At 57.3% G+C, this 16,209-nt stretch overlaps 1 protein-coding gene across 2 annotated transcripts; it reads left to right on the forward strand.

Annotated features, from left to right (window-relative positions):
- The first annotated feature begins 6,118 nt into the window (after positions 1–6,118).
- On the forward strand, positions 6,119–9,854 carry FBLIM1 (filamin binding LIM protein 1). Of its 2 annotated transcripts, XM_064171946.1 has the most exons (7): positions 6,119–6,758; positions 7,101–7,240; positions 7,340–7,451; positions 7,812–7,981; positions 8,724–8,902; positions 9,008–9,125; positions 9,408–9,854. In XM_064171946.1, the coding sequence occupies exons 1-7, from the start codon at positions 6,566–6,568 to the stop codon at positions 9,519–9,521; spliced, it is 1,026 nt and encodes a 341-aa protein (XP_064028016.1). In that variant the 5' UTR covers positions 6,119–6,565; the 3' UTR covers positions 9,522–9,854. The 2 variants fall into 2 exon arrangements, with proteins under 2 accessions (XP_064028016.1, XP_064028015.1); XM_064171945.1 differs by having other exon boundaries at positions 8,724–9,125.
- Positions 9,855–16,209: the final 6,355 nt, after the last annotated feature.

The raw sequence follows: 16,209 nt of genomic DNA on the forward strand, positions 1-16,209 counted from the left end.
TCACACAGCACCACCAGCACTCGTAGCACCGGCACAGCACCACCAGCACTCGTAGCACCAGCACAGCACCAGCTCCACCAGCACTCGTAGCACTCACACAGCACCACCAGCACTCGTAGCACCGGCACAGCACCACCAGCACTCGTAGCACCAGCACAGCACCAGCACCACCAGCACTCGTAGCACTCACACAGCACCACCAGCACTCGTAGCACCGGCACAGCACCACCAGCACTCGTAGCACCAGCACAGCACCAGCACCACCAGCACTCGTAGCACCAGCACAGCACCACCAGCACTCGTAGCACCGGCACAGCACCACCAGCACTCGTAGCACCAGCACAGCACCAGCTCCACCAGCACTCGTAGCACCAGCACAGCACCAGCTCCACCAGCACTCGTAGCACCAGCACAGCACCACCAGCACTCGTAGCACCGGCACAGCACCACCAGCACCAGCAGGCACTCTGAGTGCATCTGCTTACACCAGCGGCCGATTTATAGTGCCGCAGGCCCTGACGTCATCAATGTCTGTGACATCATAAAGCAGCTGATGAAGCTGACGCCAGGGGGCAGAGAAGCCTCTGCGCTGCACGCCAAAGGCACTCAACTCCCTCTGCAGCCTCTCGCCCACCTGTGCCCCACCCCTGTGCACTCCATCCCGGCCTGTCCCTGCTCCCCCTGTTCCCATCTCCACTGCCTGCTCCCTCCCAGCTGGCTGGATGCTGCCACGCCCCAGCTGCAGCTTTGGGACCTGTAGCCTCCAGCGAGGTCCGAGGGGCCCGAGGGCAGGGCTGGGGCACCGAGGCCAGGCTGGAACCCTCTGCGGGAGGCTGTGGGCCCTGCACTGGGGGCTTGGGAAGCAAAGAGGCTGCACTGGGGCATGAGAGAACAGGCTTGGGCCATGGAAATGGCGTTTGGGCTCCAAAGTGCTGGAGGCTCTCAGCAGGGTAGGCTGGATCAAGAAACAGAACTTCCCTTTCCTTCCCTCCCCTTTCCTCCCCTTTCCTCCCCTTCCTTTCCTTTCCTTTCCTTTCCTTTCCTTTCCTTTCCTTTCCTTTCCTTTCCTTTCCTTTCCTTTCCTTTCCTTTCCTTTCCTTTCCTTTCCTTTCCTTTCCTTTCCTTTCCCTTTTCCCTTTTCCCTTTTCCCTTTTCCCTTTTCCCTTTTCCCTTTTCCCTTTTCCCTTTTCCCTTTTCCCTTTTCCCTTTTCCCTTTTCCCTTTCCCTTTTCTCTTTCCTTTCCTTTCCTTTCCCTTTTCTTTTTTTTTTCTTTTTTTCCCTTTATTTTTTATTTTCTTTCTTTCCTTTTCTTTTTTCCTTTTCCTTTCCCCTTTTCCTTTCCTTTCTCTTTCATTTCCTTTCCTCTCCCTTTCATTTTATTTCCTTTCCTTTTCTTTTGTTTTCCTTTTCTCCTTATTTTATTTTCCCTTCCCTTCCCTTCCCTTCCCTTCCCTTCCCTTCCCTTCCCTTCCCTTCCCTTCCCTTCCCTTCCCTTCCCTTTCCTTTCCTTCCCTTTCCTTTCCTCCACAACCACACTGCTGTGTGTGATCTACAAGCAGTCACTGCCCAGCCAGTGCATGCCCTGAGGCTCTCACTCCACAATAAATGTGCTTTGCTGTGGCTCATTCCGGGATGTGGACTCCTGTGTCACTCTGAGGAATGTCCTGACCTTTGAACGCCTCTCTCTGTACCTGGTCAACACAAACTCCCTTGCCTGTGGCACACATCTTGTGCACCTCCTGCCTGCGATGCACACAGTGACAGAGTCCCAGCGGGAGCAGCCCAGAGACATCCAAAGATACCACAGCAGAGCAGCCTCAGATCCTTTTCCACCAGGCAGTTTCCAGGCACTCTGCCCCAAGCCCGGAGTGTTCCTGGGGTTCACAGTATCACAGTATCACAGTATCACCAAGGTTGGAAGAGACCTCACAGATCATCAAGTCCAACCCTTTACCACAGTGCCCAAGGTTGTTGTGCCCCAAGTGCAGGACCTCAGTCCTGTGGGGCATCCTGAATGGGTGTGACACAAGTGCCACCAGAGGCTGTACAGGGGCACATGGGGGCATGGGGGAGGCACAGGGGCACATGAGGCACCCTAGGGTTGTTGGGGGCATCGAAGGCTGTCGAGACCACCCTGGGGCAAGCAGGGAGGTCCATGGGACAACCTGGTTGTAGAATCAATCATAGAATCCCAGACTGGTCTGGGCGGGAGGGGACCTCTACAGGTCACCTAGTCCAGCCTCCGGCAGCAGCAGGAACATCGCCAGCTATCCCCATCGAGCCTGCATGGGTCACCCTGGGGTGCGCGGGGCAGCCAGAGGACACCCTGGGGACAGAAGGGACACCCTTGGGTCCCATGGAGCATCCTGAGGACCATGAGGCATGCCAAGGGGCTCCCTGAGGGCGTATGGGGCACCGTAAGGGCTTGTGTCCCCTCCTCCCCTCTGCCAGAGCCCGTGGGGCAGGCAGGGGGGAGGAGGAAGGAAGGAGGAGGAGGAGGAGGGAGGAAGGGGCGGTGATGCCGGGCGCTGGCTCTGCCTCCCCGCTGTCCCCGCCGCGCACGGACGGACCCGCACCGGCAGCCCAGGTAGGGGTCAGGGACGGGGGCACCCCCCACGAGGGGCGGGCGGAGCTGCAGGGGACACCCTCGGGCAGATGGCACCTCCCTGCTCCGGGGAGGGGACCACACCCCACACCCCCTCAAAGCAGGACCCCCCTAGATCAGGGGACTCTCTCCCGATAGCTCCCCCCGCCCCGTTACGGGACTGGGGACACCCGCGGTGGGGGGGACAAGGAACCCCAGGAAATGCGACCCCTCAGGTAGTGGGATGAGGATTCCAGATCTGTCCCGACATGGGACAAAGGGACCAAGCGCGACCCCCAGGGAGGGGATGGGGGACACCCCCAGGTATGAGACTGGGGACGCCCCGGGTAGGGGGTAGGGCACCCCAAAACGGGACATGGGACGCCCTAGGTAATGGCTTAAGGACATCCAGGGCCAGGACAAAGGGACCGAGAGCCACTCCCAGGTACGGGACTGGGGATGCGCCCGGGAACGGGACTGGGGACGTGCCCAGGTAGGAGACGAGGTCTGCCCGGGCAGGGGGGACAGGGTGGAGACACTGCCACACAGGGGGCAGGGCACCCCCAGGAAGCGGCTGAGGGGGCTGCAGGGCTACTCAGAGGGAGACAGGAGATCGCTGGGGAGCTGCAAGGCCTCCAGCTACGGGAGTCAGCAGGGACACTCGGGGAAGGGAAAAGGGGACACCAATGGTGTCAGCCCCCACCTCCCCCCTGCCCTGGAGAAGGAAGGCACAGGAACAGGCCACCCCCGAGTCCCAAGAGAGAGCTGGTGAGGAAGGAGACCTGCACGGCTGAACAGAGGGCAGGGGGACAGCCTCACAGCTGGGCAGGGGACAGCCTCACAGCTGGGCAGGGGACAGCCTCACAGCAGGGCAGGGGACAGCCTCACAGCTGGGCAGGGGACAGCCTCGCAGCTGGGCAGGGGACAGCCTCACAGCTGGGCAGGGGGACAGCCTCACAGCTGGGCAGGGGGACAGCCACACAGCTGGGCAGGGGACAGCCACACAGCTGGGCAGGGGGACAGCCTCACAGCTGGGCAGGGGACAGCCACACAGCTGGGCAGGGGACAGCCTCACAGCTGGGCAGGGGGACAGCCTCACAGCTGGGCAGGGGGACAGCCTCACAGCTGGGCAGGGGGACAGCCACACAGCTGGGCAGGGGACAGCCACACAGCTGGGCAGGGGGACAGCCTCACAGCTGGGCAGGGGACAGCCACACAGCTGGGCAGGGGACAGCCTCACAGCTGGGCAGGGGGACAGCCTCACAGCTGGAAAGATGTGGAGGGAGAAAGTAGCAAAGGCCAAAGCTCATCTCGAGCCTGATCTGGGAACTGCTGTGAAGGGCAGTGACAAATGTTTCCCTAAAGAGGGAACAACAAAAGCTTCCCTAAAGAGAGCAGCAGTGCCAGGAGAGCTCTGGAGGATCTCCATCCTTGAATGGATGCAGGAGGGAGCAGTGCCAAGGGCTGAGGACAAGGCTGAGGTGCTCAGCACCTTCTTTGCTCAGTCTTTAGTAGCAAGAGCAGCTGTTCTCTGGGGACCCAGCCCCTGAGCTGGAATACAGGGAAGGGGATTGGGAATGAAGCCCCCAGGCTCCAAGGGGAAGTGGTTTGTGACCTGCTACAGCACTTAGATGCACACAAGTCTATGGGACCAGCACTCAAGGGTGCTGAAGGAGCTGGCAGGAATGCTCACCAAGCCACTCTCCATCATTTTTCAGCAGCCCTGGCTCACTGGTGAGGTCCTGGTGGAGCAGGGGTTGGCAAATGGGAGGCCAGCCTACAAGAAGGGCCAGAAGGAAGACAAGGGTAATTACAAGGCTGCCAGTCTGCCCTGGTGCCAGGGAAAGCCATGGAACAGGTCATCACGAGTGACATCATGCACCACGGGTTCATGAAGGGCGAGGCTTGTCTGGCCCACCTGATCTGCTGCCATGGCAAGGTGACCTGGCAGCAGCAGGAGGGGGAGGCTGCCTGGACTTTAGGCTTCTGACCCAGTTTCCCACAGCATGCTCCTGGAGGAGCTGGCTGCTCCTGGCTGGGCTGGGCACAGACTCACTGGTGGCTGAGCCCAGAGAGGTCGAGGACTCAGCTCCAGTGGTGCTCCCCAGGGCTCACTGCTGGGGCCAGGTCTGTTCAACATCAGTGATCTGGAAGAGGGGATGGAGGCACTCTCAGGCAGTCACTAGGCAACGTCAGGCTGGGTGGGATGCTGATCTGCTGGAGGGCAGAGAGGCTCTGCAGAGACATCTGGGCAGGGCTGGATCGATGGGCTGAGGCCAACAGGATGAGATTCAATGAGGGGGGGCCCACAGAACCCTCTGCTGCATTAAAAGCTTGGGGAAGAGTAGCTGGAGAGCAGCTACTTGGTGGCTGCCCAAGGTGCTTGTGGAGTCTCCTTCTCTGGAGACACTCAAGATCCACCTGGATGTGTTCCTGTGTGATCTGCTCTATGTGACCCTGCTCTGGCAGGGGGGTTGGACTGGGTGATCTCCAGAGGCCCCTTCCAACCCCTGATATTCTGTAATTCTGTGAAGGACCTGAGGGCAGTGATTGATGGCAGCTGAAGATGTGCCAGGAGTGTGATCACTGGATGTCTACAGTGATGTATATAGGCCTGCAGGAGTCTATAGGGGATGTATATGGGTCTCTGTGTGTCCATAGGGGTCTATGGATGTTTACAGTGATGTATATGGGGCTGCAGGAGTCTATAGGGGATGTATATGGGTCTCTGTGTGTCCATAGGGGTCTATGGATGTCTACAGTGATGTATATGGGCCTGCAGGAGTCTATAGGGGATGTATATGGGTCTCTGTGTGTCCATAGGGGTCTATGGATGTTTACAGTGATGTATATGGGCCTGCAGGAGTCTATAGGGGATGTATATGGGTCTCTGTGTGTCCATAGGGGTCTATGGATGTTTACAGTGATGTATATGGGCCTGCAGGAGTCTATAGGGGATGTATATGGGTCTCTGTGTGTCCATAGGGGTCTATGGATGTCTACAGGAGACGTATATGGGCTCTATGGGCAGGAGTCTATAGGGCTCTACAGGGGGTCTGCAGGGGATCTATATGGCCACTGGTGTGCATGCCCTGAAGCTTTGTCCCCAGCACAGAGGGACTGGCCACCGACATCCGTGAGTGCGATTCTGGAGGAGCAGAGCCGCCCTGCCTGGGGCCATGAGAGCAGAGAACTCATCACACAGGTGTCTGTCGGGCCGCTGAGTCATTCTGGGGATGGATCTTGCTTCAGCAGCTACAGCCTCGGGGTTCCCCCGCTCCAAACCATCCCATCTGGGAAGGGGAAGCTTCGCCCCGGCTGATTTTCCCGTTGGGAAGCTGAACAAACATCCCTTTTCCTTCCCAGGCAGGGTTTATCGGGCTCGGGCGCATCCTGCCTGCGCTGCCGGCCGGTGCTGGGGGCTGCTTCGGCGCTGGGGCTGCGGCGGCTGGCGGCATCCTGCCTCGCTGTCCCCATCTGCAGCGCTGAAGGGAGGGAAGCCCCCAGCTGGGAGTGATTAGTGGGGAAATGAGGGGAAGTGGAAAGGGAACGGGGAGCTAGAAACACCCCGGAAAGGGATCTGGAAAAGCAGATCCTACTTTGCAGAGGAAAGTTGTGGCTTTCCCCATTGCTCACAGCGAGTTTAACCCCAGGGGAGGCGATAAGAAGAAACAAAGGAGGTTAAAACGCCTGTAAAAGGGTGAGCTTCGACCACCGCGGCACCAAACTGGGTGACTTCGGCTGCTGCTCTGCCGAGACCCTTTGGACCCTTCACCCTGAGTCCTGGCAGGCGTGAGGTCATTTATTGCCGTGACGTGGGACGGGCACGCTCAGTCCTTCTCCCTTTCCGGGAGGGTGAGGAGGGAGGAGGGCTGGATCCGAAGGGCAGCGCAGCTGCAGGAGCTGCCGGAGCCCTCGCGGGCTTCGCTTTCCCTTTCACACCATTCCCCCCACACTGACCCCAGCTGCGTCCCTCCCGTGATGTCAGCGATGCTGCCGGGGAAGGTAGAGAAGAGGATCGCTTCGTCTGTCTTCATCACCCTGGCGCCACCACGGAGGGAGGCAGCTGCCAAGGAGAGAACCCAAGGGGAGCAGCAGCTGGATGGTGCTGAGGTGCCCAGCTCCCATCACCCCCACACCTCTCCAGCAAAGCCCCCTAAGCTGCCCAATGGAGGTGAGGGGGGGCCCTGCGAGCGGTGCTGGGAGGATGGTGATGGTGCTGAGGATGCTGGGGAGAAGTTTTGCTAAAGGATGTGCTCTCAAGCGGGGAGAGATGTGAAGGTTTTTTTGGGGGGTTATTGCCCAAATCCCTGTGGCACTGCCAGGATGGATCCGGGTGCTGGGGAAGGGCTGTGTTTGCTCTCCATCGCTGGGTGCTTATCGGTGCTGTTTGTCCGGGACAGAGTTTGCTTTTGGGGCAGGCCAATGAGTGTGGCTGCAAAGCTGTTGGGGAGCTACTGTGCTGGGGCTCTACTGGGCCTCTCTGTCCCCCTAACCCAGTCATGTCTGGCTTTAGCTGCAGAAGCCCACCCAGCAGCCCCTCTGCCTGTGCCTTCGCCGGTCCTTGTGCTCTCCGAAGCGCCCAAGCCCTTGTCCGCAGAGGCACTGGTGCCTGCGCTGCAGCAACTGGACCTGGCAGCACCTACCACCCTGCAGGTGAGGATGATGGAGTCTGATTTCCCCCTCCAGTGCCTCAGTTTCCCCACTTTCAAGGGCAATAAATATAACCTGCCTTTATCTTTCCCTTCTCACCAGGCCCCTTCTGCCCTCCCTGCCGAACTGAGGCCACCCAAACTCAGCCAGGAGCAGGCAGGCAAAGCACCGTGGCAGGATGCAAATGGGTACTTGGAGAGGGACAGCTCCAGAGGTAAGGGCAGGGCCCAGCTGTGCAGGGTAGGATTGGGGTTTCGGTCACCAAAGTGTACCCAAACACACTGGGCTGGCCAGGCAGAGAGGTGCAGATGTAGAGTCCTGGCACAGCTCTGCACTGGTTACAAAGATGAGAAGCCCTGGCAGAGCAGTGGAGGCAGAGGAGCTGAGGTGTCCTTCCCCTGTTTCTCGAAGCTCCTTTTCCACGCTGCTTTGGCTCTCTTGGGTGGTTTTTCTTCCAGTGGAGTTTCACTTAAACATTTCTCTCTGCGGTGCTGCAGGGAGCTGGGCGCTGACTGAGCTCGGTGGGGAAGCTGAGGCAGGCAGCACCGAACCCCTGTGTCCCTTCTTCCACCAGACATCTGCGCCTTCTGCCACAAGGCGCTGGGGCGCGGGGAGGCGGCGGTGGAGGCGCTGCAGAAGCTGTACCACGCCGGCTGCTTCACCTGCCGCAGCTGCCAGCGGGCGCTGGCCGGCCAGCGCTACTACCAGAGAGACGGGCGGCCCATGTGCGACACCTGCTACCAGGTACCCGCCCCGCCTCGGGCACCACCAGCACCCTGCCAGGGCTGGCGGGAGATGCAGTGCCAGGGCAGGGAGCTGGCATCTCACAGTGGAAAAGGAGCTGGGAGTCCTGGTGGATGACAAGTTCCCCATGGGGACAGCAGTGTGCCCTCGTGGCCAAGAGGGCCAATGGTGTCTTGGGGTGCATTAAGAGGAGTGTGGCCAGCAGATGGAGGGAGGTTCTCCTCCCACTCTGCTGTCCTCTGGTGAGGCCACACCTGGAATATTGCAACCAATTCTGGGCTCCTCAGTTCAAGAGGGACAGGAATCTACTGAAGAGAATCCAACAGGGGGCTACAAAGATGCTGAAGGGACTGGAGCACTGCCTGATGAGGAAAGGCTGAGAGCCCTGGGCCTGGCTAGTCTGGAGAGGAGAAGGCTGAGAGGGGATCTGATCAACGTCTATAAACATCTGAGGGCTCGGGGTGAGGAAGGAAGGGACAAGGACAGGGTCTGCTCAGTTGCACCCTGTGATAGGACAAGGAGCAATGGATGTAAACAACAGCACTGCTGTGCTGTAAGGGTCCCAGAGCACTGGAACAGGCTCCCCAGAGAGGCTGTGGAGCCTTCCTGGCCCTGTTTGGATGCATTCCTGTACAACCCGTGCTAGACTCTGTGGTCCTGCTCTGGCAGCGAGGGTGGACTCAAAAACCTCCCAAGGTCCCTAACTAATATCTTGTGATCCTGTGTGTCCCCAAACCCCCAGGCCACGCTGGAGAAATGTGCCAAGTGCCAGGGGCTGATCGTGGAGCGCATCGTCCGTGCCCTGGGCAAGGGCTACCACCCTGGCTGCTTCTCCTGCGCCGCCTGTGGCCGGGCCATCGGCACCGAGAGCTTTGCCGTGGACGAGTGGGATGAGGTGTACTGCGTGCCTGACTTCTACAGGTTGGGGAAGGAGGAAAGGGGGCAGAAACCCCCCACATTTGGGGGGGGCTCAGCTTGTCACCATCACCCCACAGGGCTCAGGCTGCTCTGGTTTGCTCCCACCAGGAAATACGCCACGATCTGCAGCGCCTGCGGGCACCCAATCATCCCCGGCCAGGACAAGGACACCTACAGGATCGAGTGCCTGGGACGCAGTTTCCACGAGGGCTGCTACCGCTGCGAGGTACCCCCAAAACCCAGAGGGGTTTGGCACTGGGCCCTTTGCAAAGCACCACCACAGTGGGGGTTGGGGTTTTTAGCCACCAGTTCCACTTGGAAGCAATGGGCAGGGGGAACACCAAATAAGTGAGGGGCAAAGGATGATTTGTTTGGGCAGGAAAGCTTCAGCTTTCCATGCTCTTGATGGAGTCTGATGCTTTTTCTGAGTGCTGCTGAGTTCTGCAGCAAAGAGGGGATAAAAAGCACCCTAAAAGGTGGCCTCCTCTTCTCCCCTTTTTGCCCTCAGAGCTGCGGGATGCCCCTGTCACCAGAGCCGACGGAGAATGGGTGCTACCCACTGGGTGACCACCTCCTCTGCAAGTCCTGCCACATCCGCCGGCGACACGAGTCCTCCTGCTGAAGCCCTGTGGCTTTGCCTCCCTCTTTCAGTGACAGGCACCAAAATTGGGGTGCACCCACTGGGATGCACTCTGCAGTCAGCCCTGGGTGCTCACCCTCAAAGAGCTCCATTTGGTTTTGTCTCCAAAGGTACCTAGACCTTGGCCCACCGGACTGGCCAGGCAGAGGGTGCAGAGGTGGTGTCCTGGCATTGGGTCTGTGCTGGGTGTGGACATAAAAAGCTCTGACAAAGCAGTGGTGGCAGAGGGGCTGAGGTTTCCTTCACTTATTGCTGGTTTACAACTCCTTTTCCGAGGCTGATTTGGTTCCATTGGGTGTTTTTTCCTTCTTTCTTCTCCCATTTCCTTGGGGGTTCACTTCCAAGGTTTCTCTCTGCGGAGACACAGGGAGTGGGCACTGATTTAGTTACTTGTAGTCAAATAAACCCCCCGAGTTTAACCATCACCACCACCACTGCCGTTTCTTTCATCTGCCCTGCATTCCAAACACATGGTTAAAGGTAAGGGGAGGGAAAAGTCACTGTTTAGAATTTTCTGGGCAAGATTTGGGCCACCCAAGGTCCTAATGCAGCTGGTTTTGAAGTGCGATGACTTGGCAGCTGCTGCTCTTGCCCAGGGGAGAGCTGAGGGTTGTTTTCCTGGGGCTGGACGCGAGATTTTGGTGTCGGTACAAAGGGTTTTGGAGGTGTGGTGGTTTTTACTGCCAGCCTGCACTGCCTGAGCTCCATTTCAACCAAGTACCAAAGCCAGCAGAGGGCGCGGGCGGAGCACAAATTCCTCCACCAGGCAGGAAAGCTGCAGCTGGAGGCTCCCTCTCCTACACCCGACGGCGCTGGGGAAGCCCGACAGCCGCTTCTGGACGTTATCCGAGATCATATTGCTCTGCCACCAGAAGCTTCTCTCAAGCCATGCCCCAAACCAGCAGAACTGATCCCATTTCTCTGTGTGCCCAACATCTGCACAACCGATGGCTCGGGCGGTCTCGTTTCGCGAGGGCGCTGCAAAGCCGACGGAGAAAGAGGGGTTTGGTTTTCAACCAAGAGCGCTGCAAAAGCCACAAATGGAGAGGAAAAAATAGCAAGCACATCTCAGATGACTTCAAAGTCTTTCGTGAGGGGGGCGGGGGGGAAGTAGGAGCTGCCGGCAGCCTCTGGGTGATGTGGTACAATGGCTCTGTGGTGCTTCTGCATGAAAGGGTTAAGGTTCATGTACTCGCTGAGTCTGGAGGGCTGCTCGATTAATCACGCCAACCCCGCGACTATTTCCTGCCCTATCTCCGAGGCCTGTTACTCAACCTCTGTTAAGGTGAGGCTGCCCGCTCAGCAATCAGTCATACCATCAAAACCAGCAGAGGCAGAGGGGCGATTCTGCCACTGCACTCTGCTCAGCAGACCTCACCTGGAGCGCTGTGTCCAGCTCTGGTGCCCTCTGCACAGGAAGGACATGGACCAGAGGAGGACACAAAAATGATCAAGGGGTTGGAGCACCTCTCTGTGAGGACAAGATGGGGGGCTGTGGTTGTTCAGCCTGGAGAAAGGAAGGCTCTGGAGAGAGACCTAACAGCAGCCCTCCAGTACCTAAAGTGGGCTACGAGCTGCAGAAGGACTGTTCGCAAAGGCTTGCAGGGACAGGATGAGGGGAAATGGCTTGAAACAAGAGCAGAGCAGATTTAGATCGGATGTGAGGCACAAGTTCTGCACCATGACTGTGCTGGAACACTGCAACAAGTTTCCCATGGAGGTAGCTGAAGCCCCATCCCTGGAGATACTCAAGCTGAGGTTTGACAAGGCTCTGGGCAACCTGCTCTAGTTGAGGATGACCCTGCTGACTGCAGGGGGGTGTGGACTGGATGACCCTTGGAGGTTCTTTCCAACCTAAACCATTCTGTGATTCTTCTTTGCTCCAAACTTATTTATAATCAGGATGCTAATGTAAAGTTGTGGCCTGGCCCTGTCACATAAGTAGGTAGCTTTGGGTGTGGCTGGAAGGAGATCCCCACACACATCTCAGCCACACCAGGGAATTCCTACAGCTGAAGTCATCCCATGGCTGAAGTCAGCTCTTGCCTTCCAAAGCCTCTCACCCTGCAGGGGAAGAACAGGCAGCAAAAATGTAAAACCAAAACTGGTTAGAGAGCAAAGGGCTGCTGGGTTCCTGGCAGGGTGGGTGCCCTGCTGAGCAAGGTTGTTGGGGAGGATGGACATGTGAATGCTGGATGCATTGCACACCAAGCTGAAATCCTCCACACAGCACCCTCGGGTGCTCAGCGAGCTGTGCCGCCCCTCTGCGGAGCTGATGGTGGGAACGGGACAGGTATTTCCCCTGCAGAGCAAGCTCTTAGCACTGGGAACTCGGCTGGCTTTGGCTGGAGGTAAGCAGGGAAAGGTTTATGATCAACATCAAGCCGTGCAGAAGATGCTGGAAGGTGAGGAGAAGGGCAAGACACAGCTAAAGAGCTTGGTGATGCAGCAAAGGGACGCAGAAGTGGTCAGCTTTGGCACATTTGTTCGGGAGAGGGGGATGATGAAGGCCAGGGACGGATGGACACGGAGGTAAGAGGATCAAAGACTGATTTAAGCCATTTTCTTCTTGGATAGGGGTTGAAGCACCACAAGCTGAGGCACAGGTTGCATTGCTCAGCCTGGAAGAGCACAGCCCTGTGTCTGCCCCCGGAAGGACCTTGAGGAATTTCCAGTGCTGGCCACGCCGCATGGAGATTCCACAGGGGCGAGGCCGCAGGAGCTGTGTCCCATCCTGCCGCCGAGCAAGCCCATGTTGGTTCAACCTCTCCTTGGGCTCCTCACCCTCTTGCAAGTGATTTTGCAAGCGCCCAGGGTCTGCCAGCAAAACTAAAACAAAGCATGCACGTACGAAGCTCTTGCTCTGCCCTGGCAGCCCCCAGAGCCTTGCAGAGCTCCCTGCGACCACCTAAGCAAAACCCACTCCAGGGCTCGCTTGTGTTACTCCCAGTGGCAGTGCAAAAGGGCAGAGCGGATGGGCTGCCTCCGACTGGCAGCGGCCGGGCCCTGCCCTTCCCGGGGCTGCTGCAATAACCCTGTCTTTTCTCGCAATCCCTGGCAGGCCGAGGGGAGGGTCCTGGCTGCCCTCCAACGAGAAGAAAATGCAAACGCTTCTTCACTTCAGGCTGGGTGCGGCCCGGGGATAAAACTTGCCCGGGCTTTCCCAGCAAAGCCTTCGGATATTGCACCCCTCTGCGAGCCCAGTTTGCTCCCAGGATCACAACGGAGTACTCAGTAAGACCCCCAGGGGTTACCTTCCTTGCCCCTCCAGGCGCTGTCTGGGTTTTAAAGGAGCTTTAAAGGCAAGGAGAAGCTGAGAGGCACAGCCACGGGATTTTTTTTTTGCTGTCCAACAAATGAAGCCTTTCTGGCCGGCTTTGTGTGCAAGCTGCAGACTCCGGGGAAGGAAGTTAGCCCGGCAAGGAAATGAGCTGGAAACTGCCTTTCCCTGGCAGCCCCAGCCCCAGCCAGCCGTGAGAAATGCAGAGAGGCAGAGATGAGCTGGATTCCTGGCGTGCCTTGGCTCTGGCATCACTGCCTCCAAGGTGCTGGGAAGGAGCCAGGAAAGACTGCAGGAGGAGAATCACAGAATGTTAGGGCTGGAAGGGACCTCGAAAGTTCATCCAGTCCAACCCCCCTGCCAGAGCAAGATCTCCTATACCAGATCACACAGGAGCACATCCAGAAGGGTCTTGAGTATCTCCAGAGAGGGAGACTCCACATCCCCCCTGGGCAGTCTGTTCCAATATTCCATCAACTGAGGTTGGAGCAGCTTTGCTGGATGGAAGAAGGGCTGGGAAGAGGATTGGGTGCTAGTGATGGTATTGTGGTGCTTGGTTTCTTTGGGGCTGTGGTGGTTCTTTGGTTTTGGTTTGTTGTTTTTTTCTTAAATGACCCAGGTCCAACCCTCATGACATGGGCAGGGACACCTCTAGATCAAGTTGCTCAGAGCCACATCCAGTCTGGCTTTAAAAGCCTGCAGGAATGGGGCATCCTCCATCACCTCCTTGGTTGAGTTTGACCTCCTTGGTTTGGGGTTGGAGTTGATGATCTCTTTGGGTCCCTTCCAACTCCTGACATCCTGTAAGCCTTAATGTCCCAGGCAGTTTGTTCAGTATCATCCATAGACTCATTGAATGCTTTAGGTTGGAAGGGACCTCAAAGCTCAGTCAGTTCCAATCCCCCTGCCATAGGCAGGGACACCTCCCACTAGAACAGGTCACTCAAGGCCGCATTCAGCCTGGTCCTTAACACCTCCCTGGGCAACCTGTGCCAGTGTCTCACCACCCTCCCTGCAAACAACTCCTTCCTCACATCCAGTTTCCATCTCCCCTCTGCCACTTCAAACCCACTCCTCCTCCTCCTGCCATTCCCAGACCTTCTCAATAGTCCCTTCCCAGCCCTCATGCAGCCCCCTGCAGATCCTGCAAGGCCACTCCAAGCTCTCCTCCAAGCCTTCTCCTCTCCAGCTTGCACAGCCCCAACTCTCTCAGCCTGTGCTCAGAGCAGAGCTGCTGCAGCCCTCTCAGCATCTTGGTGGCCTCCTCTGGGCTGGCTCTAACCCTTCAATGTCCTGCTTGTGCTGGGGGCTGCAGAACTGCCCCCAGGACTGCAGGTGGGGTCTGAGGAGAGCAGAGCCAAGGGGCAGAATCCCCTCCCTTGCTCTGTGCCCACACTGCTCTGGCTGCAGCCCAGCACAGGGTTACTCTCTGGGCTGCCCTCACACTGCAGGCTCCTGTTGAGCTTTTCCTCACCCCAGACCCACAGGTCCTGCTCCTCAGGGCTGCTCTCAGCCTCTCTTCCCCACAGAGAGTTTGTTACTATTTTCTCTGCTTTCTCATCTTCAATATAACCCCCCAAAAACCCCAATATTTCTTAAATGAAAAGTAATCTGATCCCTCTGGGCTAAGGATAGGAGGGGAAACCAACAGGGATGACTCTGGGAGCAGCACAAGCCTTGAATTTCTCTAGCTTTGCTGTGCAGACGTATATTAAACCCAAACCAGGCAGTGGCTTTTCCCCCCCCTTGTTTTCTCTGCAGAACTGCAATGCCCAGCACTATGATTTATTTTTAAGGCATGCCACGTTCTCAATAACACGAAGTGAAATCAATGCAGGCAGTTACGCAAGCGCGTTACCAGGCTGCCAGGGACCCACTGGGTTATTTAAAACCAGCAGCAGCAGCAACAACAACAAAAGGCAACAAAAAATGTGAACAATAAATGAAAAAAGAGGACCAAAACTCAAACCAAAAGCAACCTACCTTATTTCTGAACGTAGGTGCACAGCAGACAGCTGGATGATCTTGGAGGTCTCTTCCAACCTGGTTGATTCTATGATTCTATTGCCATGGTCTAGTTGACTGGATAGGGCTGGGGGTAGGTTGGACTGGATGACCTTGGAGGTCTCTTCCAACCTGATTGATTCTATGGTTCTATTGCCATGGTGTGGTTGACTGGATAGGGCTGGGGGTAGGTTGGACAGGATGATCTTGGAGGTCTCTTCCAATCTGGTTGATTCTATGATTCTATTGCCATGGTGTGGTTGACTGGATAGGGCTGGGGGTAGGTTGGACTGGATGACCTTGGAGGTCTCTTCCAATCTGGTTGATTCTATGATTCTATTGCCATGGTGTGGTTGACTGGATAGGGCTGGGGGTAGGTTGGACTGGATGATCTTGGAGGTTGATTCTATGATTCTAAGTGAGCTTTGACTGCTGGAAGGTGTTCAAATAAGGGGCATGAGGGTGAGCAGAGGGCTGGAGACAGCTATGGGGACAGGCTGAGAGAGTTGGGGGTTGTTCAGTCTGGAGAGGAGAAGGCTCCCAGGAGACCTTATTGTGGCCTTGCAGTGTCTGAAGTGGGCTACAAGAAAGCTGGGGAGGGACTTTTTAGGGCGTCAGATAGTGATAGGACTGGGGGGGAAATGGAGCAAAACTAGAAGTGAGGAGATTCAGACTGGATGTGAGGAAGAAGTTCTTCACCATGACGGTGGGGAAAGCCTGGCACAGGCTGCCCAGGGGGGTGGTGGAAGCCTCACCCCTGGAGGTTTTTAAGCCAGGCTGGATATGGCTCTGGGCAACCTGCTCTAGAGTGAGGTGTCCCTGCCCGTAGCAGGGGGGCTGGGGCTGGATGATCCTTGAGGTCCCTTCCAGCCCTGACAAGTTTGCATCAGCAAGTTTGCAGATGACACCAAGCTGGGGGCAGATGTGACTGAGTCGGAAGGCAGAAGGGCTCTGCAGCAGGACCTTGACCGCCTGGACAGATGGGCAGAGTCCAATGGGATGGGGTTCAATAGCTCCAAGTGCAGGGTGCTGCACTTTGGCTACAACTACCCCATGCAGAGATACAGGCTGGGGTCGGAGTGGCTGAGAGCAGCCAGACAGAGAGGGATCTGGGGGTGCTGACTGATACCTGCCTGAACATGAGCCAGCAGTGTGCCCAGGTGGCCAAGAGAGCCAGTGGCATCCTGGCCTGCATCAGGAATGGTGTGGCCAGCAGGAGCAGGGAGGTCATTCTGCCCCTGTACTCTGCACTGGTTAGACCACACCTTGAGTGCTGTGTTCAGTTCTGGGCCCCCCAGTTTAGGAGGGACATTGAGATGCTTGAGCGTGTCCAGAGAAGGGCAACGAGGCTGGGGAGAGGCCTTGAGCACAGCCCTACGAGGAGAG

The sequence above is a fragment of the Pogoniulus pusillus genome, chromosome 36 (genome assembly GCF_015220805.1).
Source record: "Pogoniulus pusillus isolate bPogPus1 chromosome 36, bPogPus1.pri, whole genome shotgun sequence".
Taxonomy (NCBI): Eukaryota; Metazoa; Chordata; class Aves; order Piciformes; family Lybiidae; genus Pogoniulus; species Pogoniulus pusillus.

What these genes read in the sequence shown, in the direction of transcription:
- FBLIM1 (XM_064171945.1), top strand. Translation starts at nt 6,566, where the DNA reads ATGTCAGCGATGCTGCCGGGGAAGGTAGAGAAGAGGATCGCTTCGTCT. An exon ending in CCCTAAGCTGCCCAATGGAG is followed by an intron (nt 6,759 to 7,100) that starts GTGAGGGGGGGC and finishes GTCTGGCTTTAG; the next exon opens with CTGCAGAAGCCCACCCAGCA. An exon ending in AGGGCTGCTACCGCTGCGAG is followed by an intron (nt 9,126 to 9,407) that starts GTACCCCCAAAA and finishes TTTTGCCCTCAG; the next exon opens with AGCTGCGGGATGCCCCTGTC.